The sequence below is a fragment of the Zingiber officinale genome, chromosome 4A (assembly GCF_018446385.1).
Source record: "Zingiber officinale cultivar Zhangliang chromosome 4A, Zo_v1.1, whole genome shotgun sequence".
Taxonomy (NCBI): domain Eukaryota; kingdom Viridiplantae; phylum Streptophyta; class Magnoliopsida; order Zingiberales; family Zingiberaceae; genus Zingiber; species Zingiber officinale.
The window spans coordinates 101,270,186-101,287,422 of NC_055992.1; the positions used below are offsets into that span (position 1 = coordinate 101,270,186).

Below are 17,237 nucleotides of genomic sequence, written 5' to 3' on the forward strand. Positions count from 1 at the left end.
TAACATAATCGAAGAAGACCACCTGGAACAATCTCGTGTTGATATTAATAAGTGAGCTGCTTCGGATCATTGTATCTCCTGCACAAGAGTCAATAACTAAATGAATAAAATCCTATAAATATTAATTTATCATTTTATATATTTTGAATGGTTAATACTCAACCATTTTAACTATAACACACTATAATTCAGAAAATTATTCAAGTATGATTTTGTCCCGTCTTCATCTAGTGTGTATTAAAAAGATACATCAACGCAACAAAGATGATGATGATGGAGCAAGTAAGAATCAAATTTTGACTCTACTTAGAATGATCACTTCATAAACTAGATCAAATATAAACCTGATGTTAAACATTCGGTTAAATTTTATATACATAAATAGGTATTAACTTCAAACATAAACATGAAGTGAACTTTCCTACTATCTAGGCTCCAACTCTGATATTGAAACATCATTTTCAGAAATTTTCAATAGAATTTCATTGCTTCCTCTAGAGTTCCCTCTCCTTGGAATGCCATTTGATTCACCGGTAGTATTAAGGTTGCTAAGAAATGATGGTGCTGAAGGAATAGGAAGGTTGACAAAGTGGCTGTTGAGCATAAGAACAACATTGGCCATGGTGGGTCTTTGAGTTGGATCTTCTTGCACGCATAGTAACCCTATATGTATGCACCTTAATATTTGGAGAGCATCACATTGTTTAACTAGATCTTGATCAATCACTTGCAGGGCACTTCCTTGGGTCCAATGGCGCCAAACCACCTAAAATGAGATGATAGCATGTGTAGTTAAGAACTTTACTTCATTTGAATAAAATGTGTATCAAATTCTTATCACTCAATCAAATGGATGATTAATATAATACTTACATGAGTAACAAGTTCAATTGGATATTCAATTCCTCGGTGACCACTATTCTTCTGACCCGTTAGAATCTCCAAGACTAGCACACCATAGCTATACACATCTGATTTAATTGAGAAGAGCCCATGCATGGCATATTCCGATGCCATATATCCACTGTCATTAACAAGAAAAACATATTGAGATTTTCTCTATTTTTCAATAGTTCTTGTTCATTTGAAGTATTAAATTTGGTCAACAATGATAAATAGAATATTTACGTACAATGTTCCGGCAATTCTTTTAGTGTTTCCTTGGGTTTCATCTGCACCAAAAAGCTTCGCAAGACCAAAATCCGAAATTTTAGGATCCATGTTTGCATCTAATAAAATGTTACTAGCTTTTAAGTCCCGATGAATGATTTTTAGTGGCGAATCTTCATGAAGATAAAGAAGTCCTCGACTGATGCCCTCAATGATCTTAAATCTTGTTGTCCAATCCAACTGCTTTCTCTTTGAATTATCTGCAACATCCATATGTACTATTTGGTTACTAATTTTGAAGATCATGGTGTGTACAATAGAGGAATGGAATCTTATACACAATCAATCTTAAAACATATATTCAAGAATGGAATTGAACAAGTACATTACTAAGTATTGTATTAGATTAGCAAACTACTAGATAATCAATTCCATGGATTGAGGATGTTATGAAAAACGGAGATTGAAACTATACCAAACAAAAACTTGTCAAGACTTGTATTAGCAAGGTAACTATAAACGAGTAGTTTCTCCTCTGATTCTAAGCAACAACCCAATAGCTTCACGAGGTTTCTGTGTCGAAGTTTTGCAACTAGAAACACTTCATTTTTCAACTCATCTAGTCCTTGTCCTGAGCTTCTTGAAAGTCTTTTTACTGCTACATGCTCTCCGTTTGCCAACGTTCCCTGTTTTCAAATGTCACCAGAATTATTACTCATTTATCAGAATCATCCACAGTTATATACAACATTGCCCAAATCTTCGGATTGACCTTATAAACAGGCCCAAATCCTCCTTCTCCTAGTTTGTTTCCATCAGAGAAGTTGTCCGTAGCTATCCTAATAGCCACTAGATCAAACAATAGAGATTCTGCACCTCTTATTTCATGTTGATCTTTATGATCTGTTCAAAAGATATTTTTCGTAGTAAAGAATAAGCAGGTATATATAGAGAAATGATATTCAAACACCATAAAATAATAGTTCAGTAGTCATACTAGATGTTGCTGCAAGTAGGTTCCCTTTTCGTATCGTTGCTTTTGTTCTTCGATGGTAAATAAAAATTGCACAAAGGAATAACAGTGCTGCAGCAATAGAGATGACAATAAATAGAATTCTTCTCCCCGTGCAATTTTTTCCTAAGCAAACATGAAAAATAGATACACATTTAATTGGATGTCTCAAAGAGAAATTGTAACATGGAAAGCATATTTCTTATTTTATTTGTCTTGCAAAAGAAAAAAAACTGCTTTTTTAGTGCTAAATGGTTAGTGAATAAACAAGTTAATGGATAAATTAGTGAAAAAAAGATAGATGTTTGATTAATCGTACTTGGATGATCCAGCAGATGTTCTCCTGCGAGCCGAACGTATAAATCATTTCCTCCAACGACAAAAGCCCTCAGATCCAGAAGATCACCAGGCCAAGTGATGCATGATCCATCATCCCCGCTGAACAGCGCATACGCCACGCAGGAGCAATCATTCAAGCACCAAGTCTTGCATTCATCGAGACTCATGTTTCCTCGTGCTGTAGCGTTCTCAGTGTCGGGCACCTTCACGTTGGACACCTTGGTAAACTGGTTGTTCGACGAGCAATTCAAAGGCTTCTCCCTCTCGCACCACCCGGCCTCGCTACTTCCGTTCTCGACAATGTTTATGAACCCGTCCAAGCAATCGCAGTTGACGGTATAGTAGTTCCAGGTGCACACACTATTGCGGCCGCAGTGATTGTACATATCACAGTCGTCCTCCGGAATCTTCCAAAGAAGTTGCCACTCTCCCTTGTCACCCCTGTCTAGACGCCAACGCTGGATGGTTCCATTGGCACACAACACCGACCGGGACAGCACAGGCGTCGGCGAGTCCGTGTAATTAGCCATAATGTATATCTCATTCTGGTTGTACACAAACGTGAAACTTATTGAGCTCGCCTGAGGTCTGCTCGCCATCATTGGATAGCCGACGAAACCATATCCGTTCCATGGGCCGCCTCGATGGGTTTTGGCGGATCCTTTCAAGATAACAATATCCGGAATAGCTAAAGCAAGAACCACGTGGGTGTAGTCTCCTGGAGAAGGATCCTCGGGGCTCCTCCATGACACTTGCCGCCGTGAAGTATTGGTCCGGAAGTTAAATCCGAGCTTCATGCCTGGGAGATACGTCTGGCTGTCGCCTGGGTGGTCGAAGCTCTGCCATAGATTAATCGAGTTGCTGTCGTTCAGCATGAGGTTTCCAGAATCTAAAAGATGCAAGCGTGAATAATTTAGTCCTGTGGATCTCGTTCCCGTCGACCAAACAATTCTGTCTTCCTCAAATAAGATTAGATTTCCATCGGAAGTGAGGTTGAAGGATGCCATGGATGTGTTGACAGACTTGTTTCGATTGGCGATCCATACTACAGTGCCTTCTTGCGGTGTGAGATTGCAGTACCAGATTCCTAAGTATCCCTTCGCTGAACTATTATCTGGATTGAAGAAACCCAGTTGGAACAACTCTCCTGTCGATCTCAACGTCTGGCCATTCACAAGTGAACTGCTCTGGATCATTGCATTAAGATCTCCTGTATCAAAGTCATAAATACAATAATTTTAGTTAACTGTGGATGAATTTGGATGATATCTTTGAGAACTTAGCTTTATTATTCCCCTAAACTAGGTTGATAATCATTTTTTTAATGAATTTGAACTTTATAAGAGCGTTAATTAAACATCATTTTTATTTTAATCAAAAGTAGTTGACAACACTACAAATCTCATATTCCTGCCTAACGGTGCAATATTATTGTACTTTTAATATTCTCTTAAATTTGTTCATGTTATATGAAATTGTCCATTATATCCTTTGATAAATATTCTTATAAAATTTATATATACACTAACATAAACAATAGAAAAATAATAACTCCGAATTAAAAACTCATTTCATTATCCTCACCAAACTAAAAATAGAACTAGAATTCTAAATTAATAAACTAAAATTAAATGTAGATGGAATAAAATTTATTATTAAAAATCTCATTTTCATCTCATCGTCAAATGCGGCAGACAATGAACAAATACAATTGTGTCTTTATTTTTTTTTATCATTTTTCGATAATAATCTTAAAGGAAAAAAATACATTGAATTAACCATTATAGCTTTTAGTAAAAGTGCTCACAAAATTTATACATGCACCTACATAAATAATAGAAAAATAACAACTTTAAAAGGGATAATCAGTCAAAAACTTATTTCACCATTCTCACCAAATCAAAAAAGAGCATAATTCTAAATTGATGATTCAAAATCACTCCTATTTCATTGTATGTTACAAAGATATTTTACTTTTTTTTTTTAATTCTATATAAGTGTTAAACACTATTAGCTAAAAGAATTCGACAACTACAAATGATTCTAATCGACTGAAATAAATTTTAGGTAACTGACTTATTGAAGTCGAACTAAGCAGGTTGAGCGAAGAAGCATTTAATACAATTAATTGCATAAATTATCAAATAAATAAATTAATCAATCCCATGGTGCTTTAAATTATTTCTAGACTAAGATTTCTTTATTAAACGTACCGGAAGATGAGGACGGGACGAGAAGGGAGAGCGTTAATGACACTGTTTTCAGGAACTGAGAAAGAAAGCGCTGCATCTGTCCAATGGAAGTTAAAGCTCTACAATGTTGTATTGCCTTTAGAGTTGCTACAAATCCTAACAAAAATCTCAATTTAACGCCTTCAATTTCAAACTATGATGGTAAAAAGAATTCCAGTCAATTGTCTTGTCGGTGTTAGAAAGATTGAAAAATTGTGTGTATGTAATTAATTTGGAGACTGCGAAATGGCTGACTTAAACCAACAGTTTGTAAACATTTCTTTCATTAATACTATATGAGCTGTGATATTATGAAATTCGCCAAATATGCTGACTTTATGATTTATCAATCTTTATATAAACTGGAACATTATTTGGGTGAGCGTATGCCAAAAAAATATTATTGTATTTTAAATTTATTTTCCTATATTTTGAAGTACTGATAAATTAAAAGTATTTTCTAAATTTGTCTATAATTATATTTCATGATTTTAAACGTTATAAGATTGTCAAATGTTTTAGAACAATAATGAAAACGTCTAATTGACTATAGATTATTAAATATTTTTAATAAGGAGTATATGATGTTAGCGGTTTTAAATTTATTTTAAATAAGCACAGTTTGCACTCTTAATTATATACTAAATATATTCATTTTTATTGATTTTGAACTTTGTGAGTCATTACATATTCTAAATTATTCTGTCCGAAAGTGGAAAAGATGATAAACTGAAAATATGATTATGGGGTTGATAAAATGATGACTCTGTGTGGTCATATAACATAAAAGATGTTAGTACCGAGCCGGGAAGGGATTCCCGATATTGGCACTCCGACGTTCAAATCAGTTTTTGACACAGTGGAGAACAGTAAGAATGCTGCAACAAAGAGCGTATTAAATAACAAAGTCGTGCATACCTCCGTCTGTAGACGAGAATCCCCTTTTATAGTATCACTATAGTGTCTGAGCACACATTCCAAAGCATATACATGTTTTCAAAAGAGTCTTAGGAAAAGACAAGTCAAAAAGTATCCCTGACACCTTTCTTTAAGTAAGCGTGCAAATCTCTGATGTGATAGGCGGGAAACTTCTAAAGTATTATTTGTTTGCTAGACATGCTTTGTTGTCAGTGACACTAACCTCCAAAAGAGTACGATGAGATATGCTCTTGTGTCCCACTGTAAGCCGACCGAATCTCGCTCGGACTGGTTGTCCTCGTTCGATCGTATCGTTCTGATCTGCTAGCTTGTCCCCTTCTCTGCTTCCTAACTGTCAGTGGTTACCTTTGTCTGACCGGCCATACTTTTGATCCGCGAGGACTGGCCTACCGTGAATTGTCGCTTACCTCTTAACTCCAGTCGCCGCTATCGGAGGATGGTGGTTCGACATCCTCGCCCAATCGACCGGCGACTCCCGATCGTCTGCTCCGATCGGCCGACCAGGGCCTTTGACCATTTTGACCTGGACCTCCACGTTAGCAAGCCTTTTCCCCTTTTGACCTTTCTTTGGTGGGACCTCTCTTCATCACCGTATCACAAACCTTCCCTTTAAGTCTAGTCGAAGAAGGTTGTAAGTCCGACTGACTGGACTTTTGATATTCTCTGTGAACACTCTCACCGACCGGATACATTAGGGTTTAGAGTCGAGCGCTTGACTTTCATAGTTCCCTTTACTCATCAAAAAGTTGAATTCTCTATGACTGGACATACTAGGGTTTAGAGCCGCCGCTCAGCTGTGATGCTCACTACTCCTGTCGTTTGTCGAGAAGCTGCCTTTCTTCGATCGGAGGTAATAAGGTTTAGAGCCACCGCTCGACTATGATAGGCACTTTAGCCATCTTTGCACTTTTCTCTGATCACTCTTCTGATCGGCTCTGCATACCTCGAGGTTGATACCGCTCGGATATATCATGGACAATACTTAGCTACTTTTAAACTTCCCTCTGATTTCTGCTTCGATCACTCACCCCCACTTAGTGTCGTTGACGTCACCATAATTTTTTGAAAATTGTTCAAATCTCCAACCATTAATGCAAAGCATGTTTGGACATGCCCTTTAATCATGTGTTCTCCTTCCTCATTAATGCCACCTGTAATCGAATGTCATATGTTGCTTTTCTTTGTTGCCACATGTGTGATGTGATGGGCGACTGTTTGGATTCAATTCAATGCGACAACTGCCTTTTCAAAATCAACGGTCACAATTAAACCTCGTTTTTTGAAAACTCTTGATCGAACGACTAAGGACGACTGTATCCAAAGTTTTTAAACCCTTCATCTCCTTCCTCTGTCTTGTGTGGTCTTCCCTTCGTTCACTTCCCTGCTCACAGTCCCTTGCTTGTCGTTAGCGATCTTTCTTCAATAAGCTTCCTTTCTTTCTCCCTTTTGATTAACACTCTCTTTCTTTTATTTCATGGCGTGCTCCCCCCTCCCAACGGCTGTCCTTAGGTTGTGGTACACCTCCACCGTGTCTGATTTTAATGATGATGAGGTCGATAAAATGAAATTAACCTACCACATCCCCGACGATTACCAAATCGCCATCCCCTCTGCTTATGCTCGCCCCCATACACCTCCAAATGACTTTCTTCCCTTCTTCAAAGACTAGTTCTTTGTCGGCCTATGCTTTCCCATCCATCCCTTCTTCTTGGAAGCTTGTAGATACTTTCATATTCCATTGCATCAGTTAGTGTCCAATTCTTTTAGACTACTATATGGGGTTGTTGTATTATTCCATCTGTACGAGATTCCTCTTGTACCCTGTATGTTTCACTACTTTTACTATCCGAAGTTGTCCGAGCCTGGCACTTTCATTTTTCAAGCCCGAGTGGGTGCTGCTTATTTTGACAAAATGTCCACCTCAAATAAGCATTGAAAAGAGCACTACTTCTTCGTTTGTCTACCTAGCCGACTCATCTTTCCGATTGGCTGGCAGATAGAATTGTCGAAACCTCCTTCACTAGGGAGATACCAAGGTGAGTCGGCTTACCTCCAAGTAGCCGTGAGTTTGACCGGTCATAAGTATCACATACACAGGCTGCTATTAGAGGGAGTCTTGTATGTGTTCGGGCTAAGCCCTATCCGAGCACGGCTGCCTGTCCTTTTAGGTACATCATTTTTCTTCCTATCATCTTTGAATCTAACTGAGTTCTCTTTCTTTTTTGTAGCTCAAATCATGAATAGGGCATTCCTGAGTGGAAAGTGTAAGCTTGTTGATGCAGAGATCAATTCCAAGGGAGTTGCCGAGCTGGAGAGTCGCAGACTATTGTAGGTCGAGCATTCCGAAGAGCCGATCGACGAAGCAGGGAGAAGTCAGGCGGTGGCCAGTGACACAACTGCCAACACTGGTGAGCTGCCACTCGAACGTCCCTCTATGGCAGCAATCACTGTTCCATCAGAGTCAGTAACCTCTGGCGATCCGTTGATCTAGCACCACAAGAGGCACCAAGCATAGTCTTCCTCCCACTCGACAACTTTGCCTTTGCAAGCCCCTATTCCTGCAATGACTTCCCAACCTTTGTCTGAGAGAGGCGAGACTTCTTCCTCTGTATTTCTTGAGAGGGAGTCTATCCTACCGACTTCTCCTTCTTCTGATCAGACTCCCTCTTTGTTTGGGTTGCAGGCTAAGACGATATTCGCACCGTCGATTACTTATCTGTCGTCCCTTCCGGTCGACCCAGAAGCCCCTACTTTCATTATTCATTCCTCCCCCATGTCTAAGTCCAAGTCCCAAGCCACCTTAGAGCCTTAATTCGAGTGGACATAGACACATCAGGGTCATCATATGCTTACCAACCAATGAGTGGCGCCATCTAGATGACACTGAGTCGTGCTCCCTAGAGCACCAAATCAAAATTCAAGGTCTCCTAGCGTAGACCTGGGCAGATGCTAGGACCAGAGTGGTGACCATTCCGCTTGGAGAGCATGCCGACAATTTCAGTTAGAAAATAATCAAGATAAATTTAGTCAGAATCTTTTCTTTACTTTTCCCGATCGACACTAAATGGATTCTTTCGATTACAATTCTGGGTGGAGAGTATGGCTATGTGTCAAAGGCTGGCCTTCTTAGAGCATGAGAACTAGCAATTGTGAGTGTCGATCGGGCAAACAGACACCTCACAGGCTTGAGTCAAGTAGTTAACTGTCGAGGTGACCCAACTAAAGAAATATTTAGACATGAGTTCTGAGCAGCTACTGGGTTTTGAGCGGGCGGTCACGATGGAAAAGAATAAGAATTACGATCAAGCACTCCAACTTGACCGGCTAACCAAGCAGGCTCATTATTTTGAGCCAAAGATTAATTCTGCCAACGTTAGAAAACTTTAAGCTATTGAAGACTTGGATATCAAAAATAAGGATGCTCTGGGTCTTTGCAAAGAAGCTTAAAGTGGCAAAAACTGTGTTAGCGGCCAAGCAGGTTAGCCGAACCACTGAGCAGATGGTGAGCGAGCTTCAACTCGGGGAGCACAAATGAATAATTAGTAAGAAAGATGTTGAGTTGGTCACCCTGAAGGCCGAGTTGGAGACATCCAAGGCTAAATTCAACATGTTCAAGGAGGAGGATCCCGATCAGCTGGAATCTTTCAGGGTGAAGTACCTTCGCTCCCTAGATTCCCCCCGCCCCAGATTTCAATCATATATTCACCGATAAGACTCTCTGTCTCTTTGACTACTGTATTGATGGAACCCTCCAACAATTAAAGGATGGTGGTTACCTCTCCCCTAAGTTGTCAACCAAAATTATAAAAAGGAAGAAGATCGCGGATTCGCTCCCAGACGACGTGATTGACTACCTTGCATAGTTTTTTTTTATAAGTTTGGCTGCAGCTTTTTGTACCTGCCAAAGACACCTTATAAAAAGTTTTCTAAGTATGAATCCATGCACACTCGTTCGACGCTTTTGAGTTCTCTGTTCTAGCGTCTTGCGATCTTTTAGCTTATTCTTAGCGTAGGAGACTTGGCTTTTTAGATTTGTCCTTGTAATATGAAGAACAAAATTTGAGCTTGGCCGAGCGACATGTGAGTCTTGAGCACTTAGTGCGAGTGCTTTGCTTGCTTATAATACGACCAAGCGGCACGTGAGTCTTTGACACTTAGTGTGAGAGCTTTCCTCGCTTATAACTTAGCCGAACGACTCAAGAGTTTGGAGGTGTGAGAGCTTAGCTCACCCATAACTCGTCCAATCGGATCAAAAGTCATTGACACTTAGGCATGAGGGCTTTGCTAGCTTATAACTTAGTTGAACGGCTCAAGAGTCTGGAGGCGTGAGAGCTTAGCTCACTTATAACTTGCCTGAACAGGTCAAGAGTCTTTAATACTTAGGCAAAAGGGCTTTGCTCACTTATAACTTGGCCGAACGACTCAAGAGTCTAGAACACTTATTAATTTTTTCCTTTAAGTTTTCCTGCATTTATGAAACCAATATTTTTACAATTTATAAGATTTAATCATAAACTTATTACCTGGCCTGATAGGGTTGTAGATGATTTGCACTCCAAGGCAGTTTCAGATTCCTCCTATTTTCATCTTGTAAATAATAGGATCCTGAACTGAGCTTTTGGATCACTTTGTATGGTCCTCCCAAGGGGCTTCTAGCTTGTTGACATCATCGACCGACTTTACTCTTTTATAGACTAAGTCGCCGATCTGGAAAGATCTCGAGATTACCCTTCTGTTGTAGTTCTGCTTCATCCTCTACCTGTAAGTCATTAGCCAAATGGATGTTTTATCCTTGATTTCATCTATTAAGTCAAATTCCATAAGGCGCTGCTTGAGATTTTCCTCGTCATAGAGATGCATTCGATTGGACTCAATTCCTATCTCGACTGCCACCATTGCTCCCCCCTCCCCTCCCCACGTATACTAAGTGGAACGGGGTTATGCAGATAGCTTCTTTCGGTTATGGTATGGTAAGCCCACAGCACACTCGGTAGTTCATACACCCAGCTTCCTCTAACATGGTCGAGCCGAGCCTTAAGTCCTTTGAGGATTTCTCTATTGGTGACTTCCACCTGGTCATTGCTTTGAGGGTAAGCTACTGAAGTGAAGACTTGTGTAATACCATAATCGACACACCACTCTCTAAGCCTCCATCCTTAAAATTACCTTCTATTGTCGGAGATGAGTTTGTGAGGGATGCTGAACCGATATACAATATTCTACCACAAGAACTTGATAATCATTTGCTCAGTTATCTCGGCAAGCGACTCTTCCTCCACCTATTTGGAGAAATAATCTATATCCACAAGAAGAAATTTCCTCTGTCTGGTCACTAGGGGGAAAGACCCGATGATATCCATGGCCCACTAGTCGAACGGGTAAGAGACAATGGATGACTTCAGCTCTTCCGTAGGTTCGTGCGATATATTCTAATATTTTTGATAAGACAAATAGGTTGCCACCGTTAGAGTAGCATCGACCTATAAGATAGACTAGAAATAGCCTGCCAATAAGATTTTCCTTGCCAATGAACGACCGCCCAAATGACTTCTATAGGAGTCTTGGTGAACTTCATGCAAGATGTATTGAATGTCTTATGATCCGACGCATTTCAGTAATGGTCTCGAGATGACACTTTTGTACAGGTGGTCACCCACTAATGTGAATTATCCGACTCTCTTTTTTAGCAACCGAGCTTGCTCCTGGTTGTCTGATGTATTGCTTGATTGGAGGAACTTGATCAAGGGTGCCCTCCAATCATCTGAGGCTCACATTTCAACCGATCTATCGATGTGAGCTACCAACATCACGTACTTGATCGACCTATCCAACACCACAGGACTTAATAAACTTATTAACTTGGCCAACTCATTTGCATATTGGTTGTCCGCTTGAGGGATTTTTTTGCATGGTCACTTCTTGGAATCCCATCTTTAACTTCTCAAAAGTCTCAGTGTATAATTTGATCCTGGCATTATTTATTCAAAAATACATGAGAGTTGCTGGGCTGGCAGTTGGGAATCGGGGTGTATAATGACCCGTGTGGCTCCAACATGCCTGGCTGCTTGCAAGCTGGCAATCAACACTTCATATTTCACCTTATTTTTTGTAGCTCGATAGTCCAAACGAATGGATAGCTGCATTCGGTCTTTGCGCTGTGATATCAAGAGTATGCCCACCCCGTAACCCTGTCAGGTGGATGACCAATCTATATATATTCTCCAAGTCTCTTCCGGCTTGGCATTTTGGAATTCAATCACAAAATGGGCTAAGGCCTGTGCCTTAATCACCACTCTAGGCTGAAATTATATATCAAACTTGCTTGGCTCCGTAGTCCACTTGATTAGCCGTCCGGATGCCTCTAGATTGAGGAGCACTTTCCCTAGCATGTTGTTAGTTAACACAATTATGGGGTGCGAGAGAAAGTAAGGGAGTAACGTCTGAGTGGCGAGGACCAACCTATACGCTAACTTTTCAAGATAGGTATAGTGGCATTCGACATCTTTCAATAAGTGGCTCAAGAAGTACACTGGTTATTATTTAGTGTCATTTTGTCGCACCAACACCGAGCCGACTACTCATTCTATGGATGAAAGGTACACCCAGAGCTGCTCGCCCGCGATAGACTTTGCTAGTACAGGTACAGAAGTTAAATAGTTCTTGAGTTCCTCCAGCGCTTTGTTGCATTTCGGGTCCTACTAAAACTTTGTAGCTCAGTGTAGAATTTTGAAGAACAGATAGTTTCGATCGGATGACTTAGAGAGGAATCTTGACAAAGCTATAATCCGACTGGTTAATCGTTGAGCTTCCTTTAGGTTACGCAGAGGGGGCATATCCTACAACGCCTTCACTTTGCTTGGGTTTGCCTCGATTCCTCATTTAGTAACGATGTAAACGAGAAAGCGTCCACTCCTTACTCCGACCAGGCACTTATTGGGATTGAGCTTGACTCTATACTTCCTCAATGTTTGGCAGATCTCCTTTATATCTGCACAGAGATTAGTATCTCGGAGGGATTTTATCAAAATGTCATCGACATATTCCTCCATATTTTGGCCGATCTACCTCTGGAACACCTTGTTCATCAACCGTTGATAAATGACTCCGGTGTTCTTTAGCCCGAACGACATTACGTTATAGCAGAAGGTCACATTGATCATGATGAAACTAACATTCTCGTAAGCCTCTTTGGCGAACGGAACCTGGTGGTAGCCTTGGCACTAATCCAGCATGAAAATTAGTTCGCAATTCGCCATGGAGTCCATCATTTGATTAATATGTGGTAACTGATAGTAGTCTTTTGGACAGTCCTTGTTTAGGTCTCAGAAGTTGATATAAACCTGCCATTTATTACCCGACTTAGAGACCAGCACCACATTGCCTAGCTTGCTCAGGAATTGCACTTTGCGGATGTGCCCGGCCTTTAGTAGCTTTTCCACCTCCGATCAAATGATTTGATTCTGCTCAGAGCTGAAACCTCTTTTCTTTTACTTCACCGGCCTGACATCTAGTCGAACGTGCAATTCATGCTGTATGATGGTTAGCGAGATACCCTAGAGCTCGTAAGTTACCCATGTGAATATATCATGATTTTACCTTAGACGGGAAACCAACTCCGCCTTCTTCTCCACACTTAGATCGGTTACTATGAAGGTAGTGGCCTCCAATCGGCTGGGATGCACTTGCACTTTCTCTTTTTTTTTTTATAGACCAACGTAGGAGGCTCCTCTAGAATTGCATTTTCCTCAAGCCATTGGGCCTTTCGAGTGGCTCACGACTCAATTTTTACCATTTTCAATTAGCACCGACGAGCCGCTAGCTGGTTGGCCTTAACTTCACCGACCAAGTTATCCATAGGAAACTTAATCTTTTGGTAGGATGTGGAGACGACCATTCGAAACTCGTTCAGTGCCGGTTGGCCTAATATGACATTGTAGGCGGACAGAGCATCCACCACCACTACAACAAAAACTGCAAACGACAACGGATATTATCCGTTGTCGTAGGGTAAAAAAACCGTTGTAACTGAGGGTGTTGTAGAATGTATTGTCCTACGACAACGGTTTTGAATCCGTTGTCTTTGTAGACATTTGACAACGGTTTTTATCCGTTGTTGTTTATATGTCCAAAATTTGGCTACGAAGGATACGACAACGTTTTAAAACCGTTGTGGTAGATAATTTCAACAACAGAAATAAACCGTTGTGGTAGATATGTTTTACAACAGATATAAACTGTTGTGGTAGATAATATTTACTCGTTTTGCTTTTTTTAATATAAGCAAACCACCAATACAAAACTAAATATTTACTACATTAAATCCAAAATAAACATCCATATATAATTCATCTTGTAGCCACACATATACAAAAATCTACAAAAATGAGTTGTTACTTATCAAAATACACATGTTTTCCATTACTGTTCTCCATATACATTAAATCACATGTTTTCCATTTGTTGTTCTCCATATGGCTTTTAATTTACAAATTAGCAAGGCAAGCTACATCCTAACAAAGCTCACTTCTTGCATAAAAAAAACTCAAGCCTCACGAATTGCCTGACCTGCAAGAGAAAAATTTAACAAAACTTATCAAATTTCAGAATTCCATATTATAGTCTACATGACAACACGAATTTTTGGAAAACAAGCAATACAAGATAGAACAGATATTAGGTGTTGTTTCATGCTACACAAGTCAAACAAAATGATACAAATCAGTGTGTATCAAGAAACAATCGACAACATCCATTCACGCGGGACAAAATTCCATTATACTCAACACAAAAGAAGGAATGATCTTTTCTTCCTTGAGAATTATACCTCCTTGTCACTCGTTTGACGAAACTAACATGCAATATATAGAGCGAACTATTAAGAAATTAAACTGCAGTATATAGATGTTTTCTATATCAATATACTATGGATCATACACGAAATGCCTTTACAAATTCTTCATTTCATTCTCAAGCAATCACTAACATGCATAGGGCAAGCTCATAGGGTAAATCAAGGTTTCACATCTGCCTCAGAACATGCTTGTTTAGTGAAAGTTAGTTCATTTGGTAAAACATGCTTGCTATAAATCTCTATGAACAATAATATTTTAATATTATCATACAGAACACTGTGAAATGCAAATCTCAGTATTAGTGGAGAGAGAAAAATGGCAATCCAAGTCATATTCATGCCACATGAACAAAATGACATTTAGTATTATAACACTATGATTCTCTATATAAGTTCCATCGGATTTGAAATTCTTTGTTCAAATCAAAATATTTAAAAAAAATACTATTTATCCTACATGGAGTATATACAATCAAATCCAGCATAAATATGCAAAAGTACAGGTAAGATCACCTTAAGAAGAAATGAATCAAGTTTAAATGGCATCCAGATAAAAATGAAATAAACTTACCTGTGGTATTAGACTCTTAAGATACACTTCCCAAATTTCTTCTCCTTGTGCAGTCCATGCTGCAACATTTCCATGAGTGTCAACTATCACTATTTCAATTTTGCCATCATCATTAATATCAGTTGCCACAGCTGGTGCTTGAATCTTAGCCATCTCAAGAGAAAATTTGTTTCTCACTTGGCCTGCACGAAATTGCTTTCATAAATAAAATCAAGAAATCGAAGCTTTGTGCTCGGTTCTGATAATTTAAGATTACATAATTGCATATTTGAGATAGAGAAAGAGCAAGAGACATGTTAATAATATCCTTTAAATTTACATTGTCTTCTCTTTTTTAAAATGAAATACAAGAGATATTAATGTCACATAAGTGTCACATATAGGAAAGTCTTAAGTAAATAAAGGCACGAGTTTGCCATTAGACCTAGTCCATTTCAGTTCAAGATTAGTGAAACTTGGTGAGGACCCTAATTCCCAAATATATACCACAAACTCTAATGTCAGCAACTAAACTAAATCCACCCTTAGGATACACAACCACAAAATTTGATCTCATGTCAAATTCCTATTTCTGCTAAATAATTCACTGACTTCTATTCAGAGAGGTTTCAGTTTGTATTCTAAATTTCTACAAGTTCTAACAGAAAATCCTACTCAAACTATAAAATTTACCACGATAGTAAAGATGCAATTCCTCCAATATATATTGGGTAAATTGTAGTATATAAACATGAAGATGTTGCAGTTAATAACATTACAAAGAACACATTGACTTACCAAAGATAATAATTACAACTATAAAATGAAACCCAAAAAAATTACCATGATGATCAAGAATAAAAACAAAAAGTTGAGATGAATTCTAGACTTATTCCATGGCATGTACAGTAGAAGTTGCGCAACAGCAGGAGAGGCACATTACCAGTTTAGCCCAGTCTTCTTCAAGATCAATTGCATCATTGTCTTCATCACCTTGCAAGAGTTGAGGTGAGAATGAACCTGCTTCTTCCGTTCTTCGGGTTCATCAGCTTCCTCAATTACATTCTCACGAGAATAATGCTTGTAATCTAGAAAATAATAATAATAATAATATTAATAATAATAATAAACTTACAGCATAAGTATAGGACTCAAACAAGTTCAGATAACTAAGTTAATTAAATTCCCAAGTTATTTACCCTCTGGATCCTGCAACTCTTCCTTTTCTGCTTTTGCATCTTCATGTTCATGTAGATGCTTTTGGAGAAGAGAGGCATGGATTTCTCTAAGAGTAGCCTGCATATAGTGTTTGAGCAATAATACCAAGAAATTAAATGAGCTAATTTCATCTTAATAGAAACAATAGATCGAGAGAAACACTTAAAATGCACAGTATAGGTTTAGATTACATAAATCCTAAAATTTTAATTTTAAATAATATAAAATTAAAATACCAGTTGAGGAATTGGTAATTCACAAATACCTTCTATCATTCAGATGGCATATTAGGTTCTATGAGGAATTACATCAAACACTTGATGTGCATGTGTACCTTATCCAAAGAGTTGAGGTAATCGATAGCCCTCTCCCTGTTCACTAGGAAGGTGTGCTCATCCATCTCTATGTTCGGTGAGCCTCTGCGTGAATAGTGCACATACATTTTGAGAAGGAACCATCAATGGAAGGATCATGAATTAGTTGTGTGGACTTACTTTCCCCACCAAAGCTCATTGGCAGCGGTTTCATCCTTGACGATGAGCTTGTCCCTCGGCGAACGGCCAGTCTTCGCGCCGGACAAGGTAGCCAAGGCTCCTGTCGATGTTATGAATGATCCATGTTCATGTTTTATGGCTTGCTCGTAGAGTTCTACAAGGAATTCGTGATTCTTTCAATGAGAATGAAATGTGATGATTTGAGTGATGAAGAGGAGATGAGAGCAGATACAGGCCGGGGAGAGGTTGTAGAGGACATGGGTAAACTTGAGGGCGCTGTCGCTGATGCTGATGGTAGGCGTCAAGTAGTGGTGGTGCTCGGCGCCGACCTCTTCTTCTGCAGGGAGTGCAGTTCGTCGATGGTCTTCGCCTTCACCGGCGGCGTGCTGTCGTCATGGCAGATCCCGTTCTCTGGTTTCTCCCTCCCGTGCGTCTGGATCTTTGGCAACCCATTGAAGAACGCCTCCGCTCACTAGGAAACGAGAAGGAGCGC

The 17,237-nt window shown here is 39.3% G+C and overlaps 1 protein-coding gene across 1 annotated transcript; it reads right to left on the reverse strand.

Moving 5' to 3' along the window:
• Positions 1-976: 976 nt before the first annotated feature.
• Positions 977-15,206, reverse strand: LOC121972555 (G-type lectin S-receptor-like serine/threonine-protein kinase At4g27290). The gene is made up of 7 exons (XM_042524209.1): positions 15,054-15,206; positions 4,675-4,750; positions 2,442-3,671; positions 1,883-2,019; positions 1,586-1,796; positions 1,129-1,370; positions 977-1,024 (listed from the first exon to the last, which is right to left on the reverse strand). The coding sequence occupies exons 1-7, from the start codon at positions 15,204-15,206 to the stop codon at positions 977-979; spliced, it is 2,097 nt and encodes a 698-aa protein (XP_042380143.1).
• Between the last annotated feature and the right edge of the window lie 2,031 nt (positions 15,207-17,237).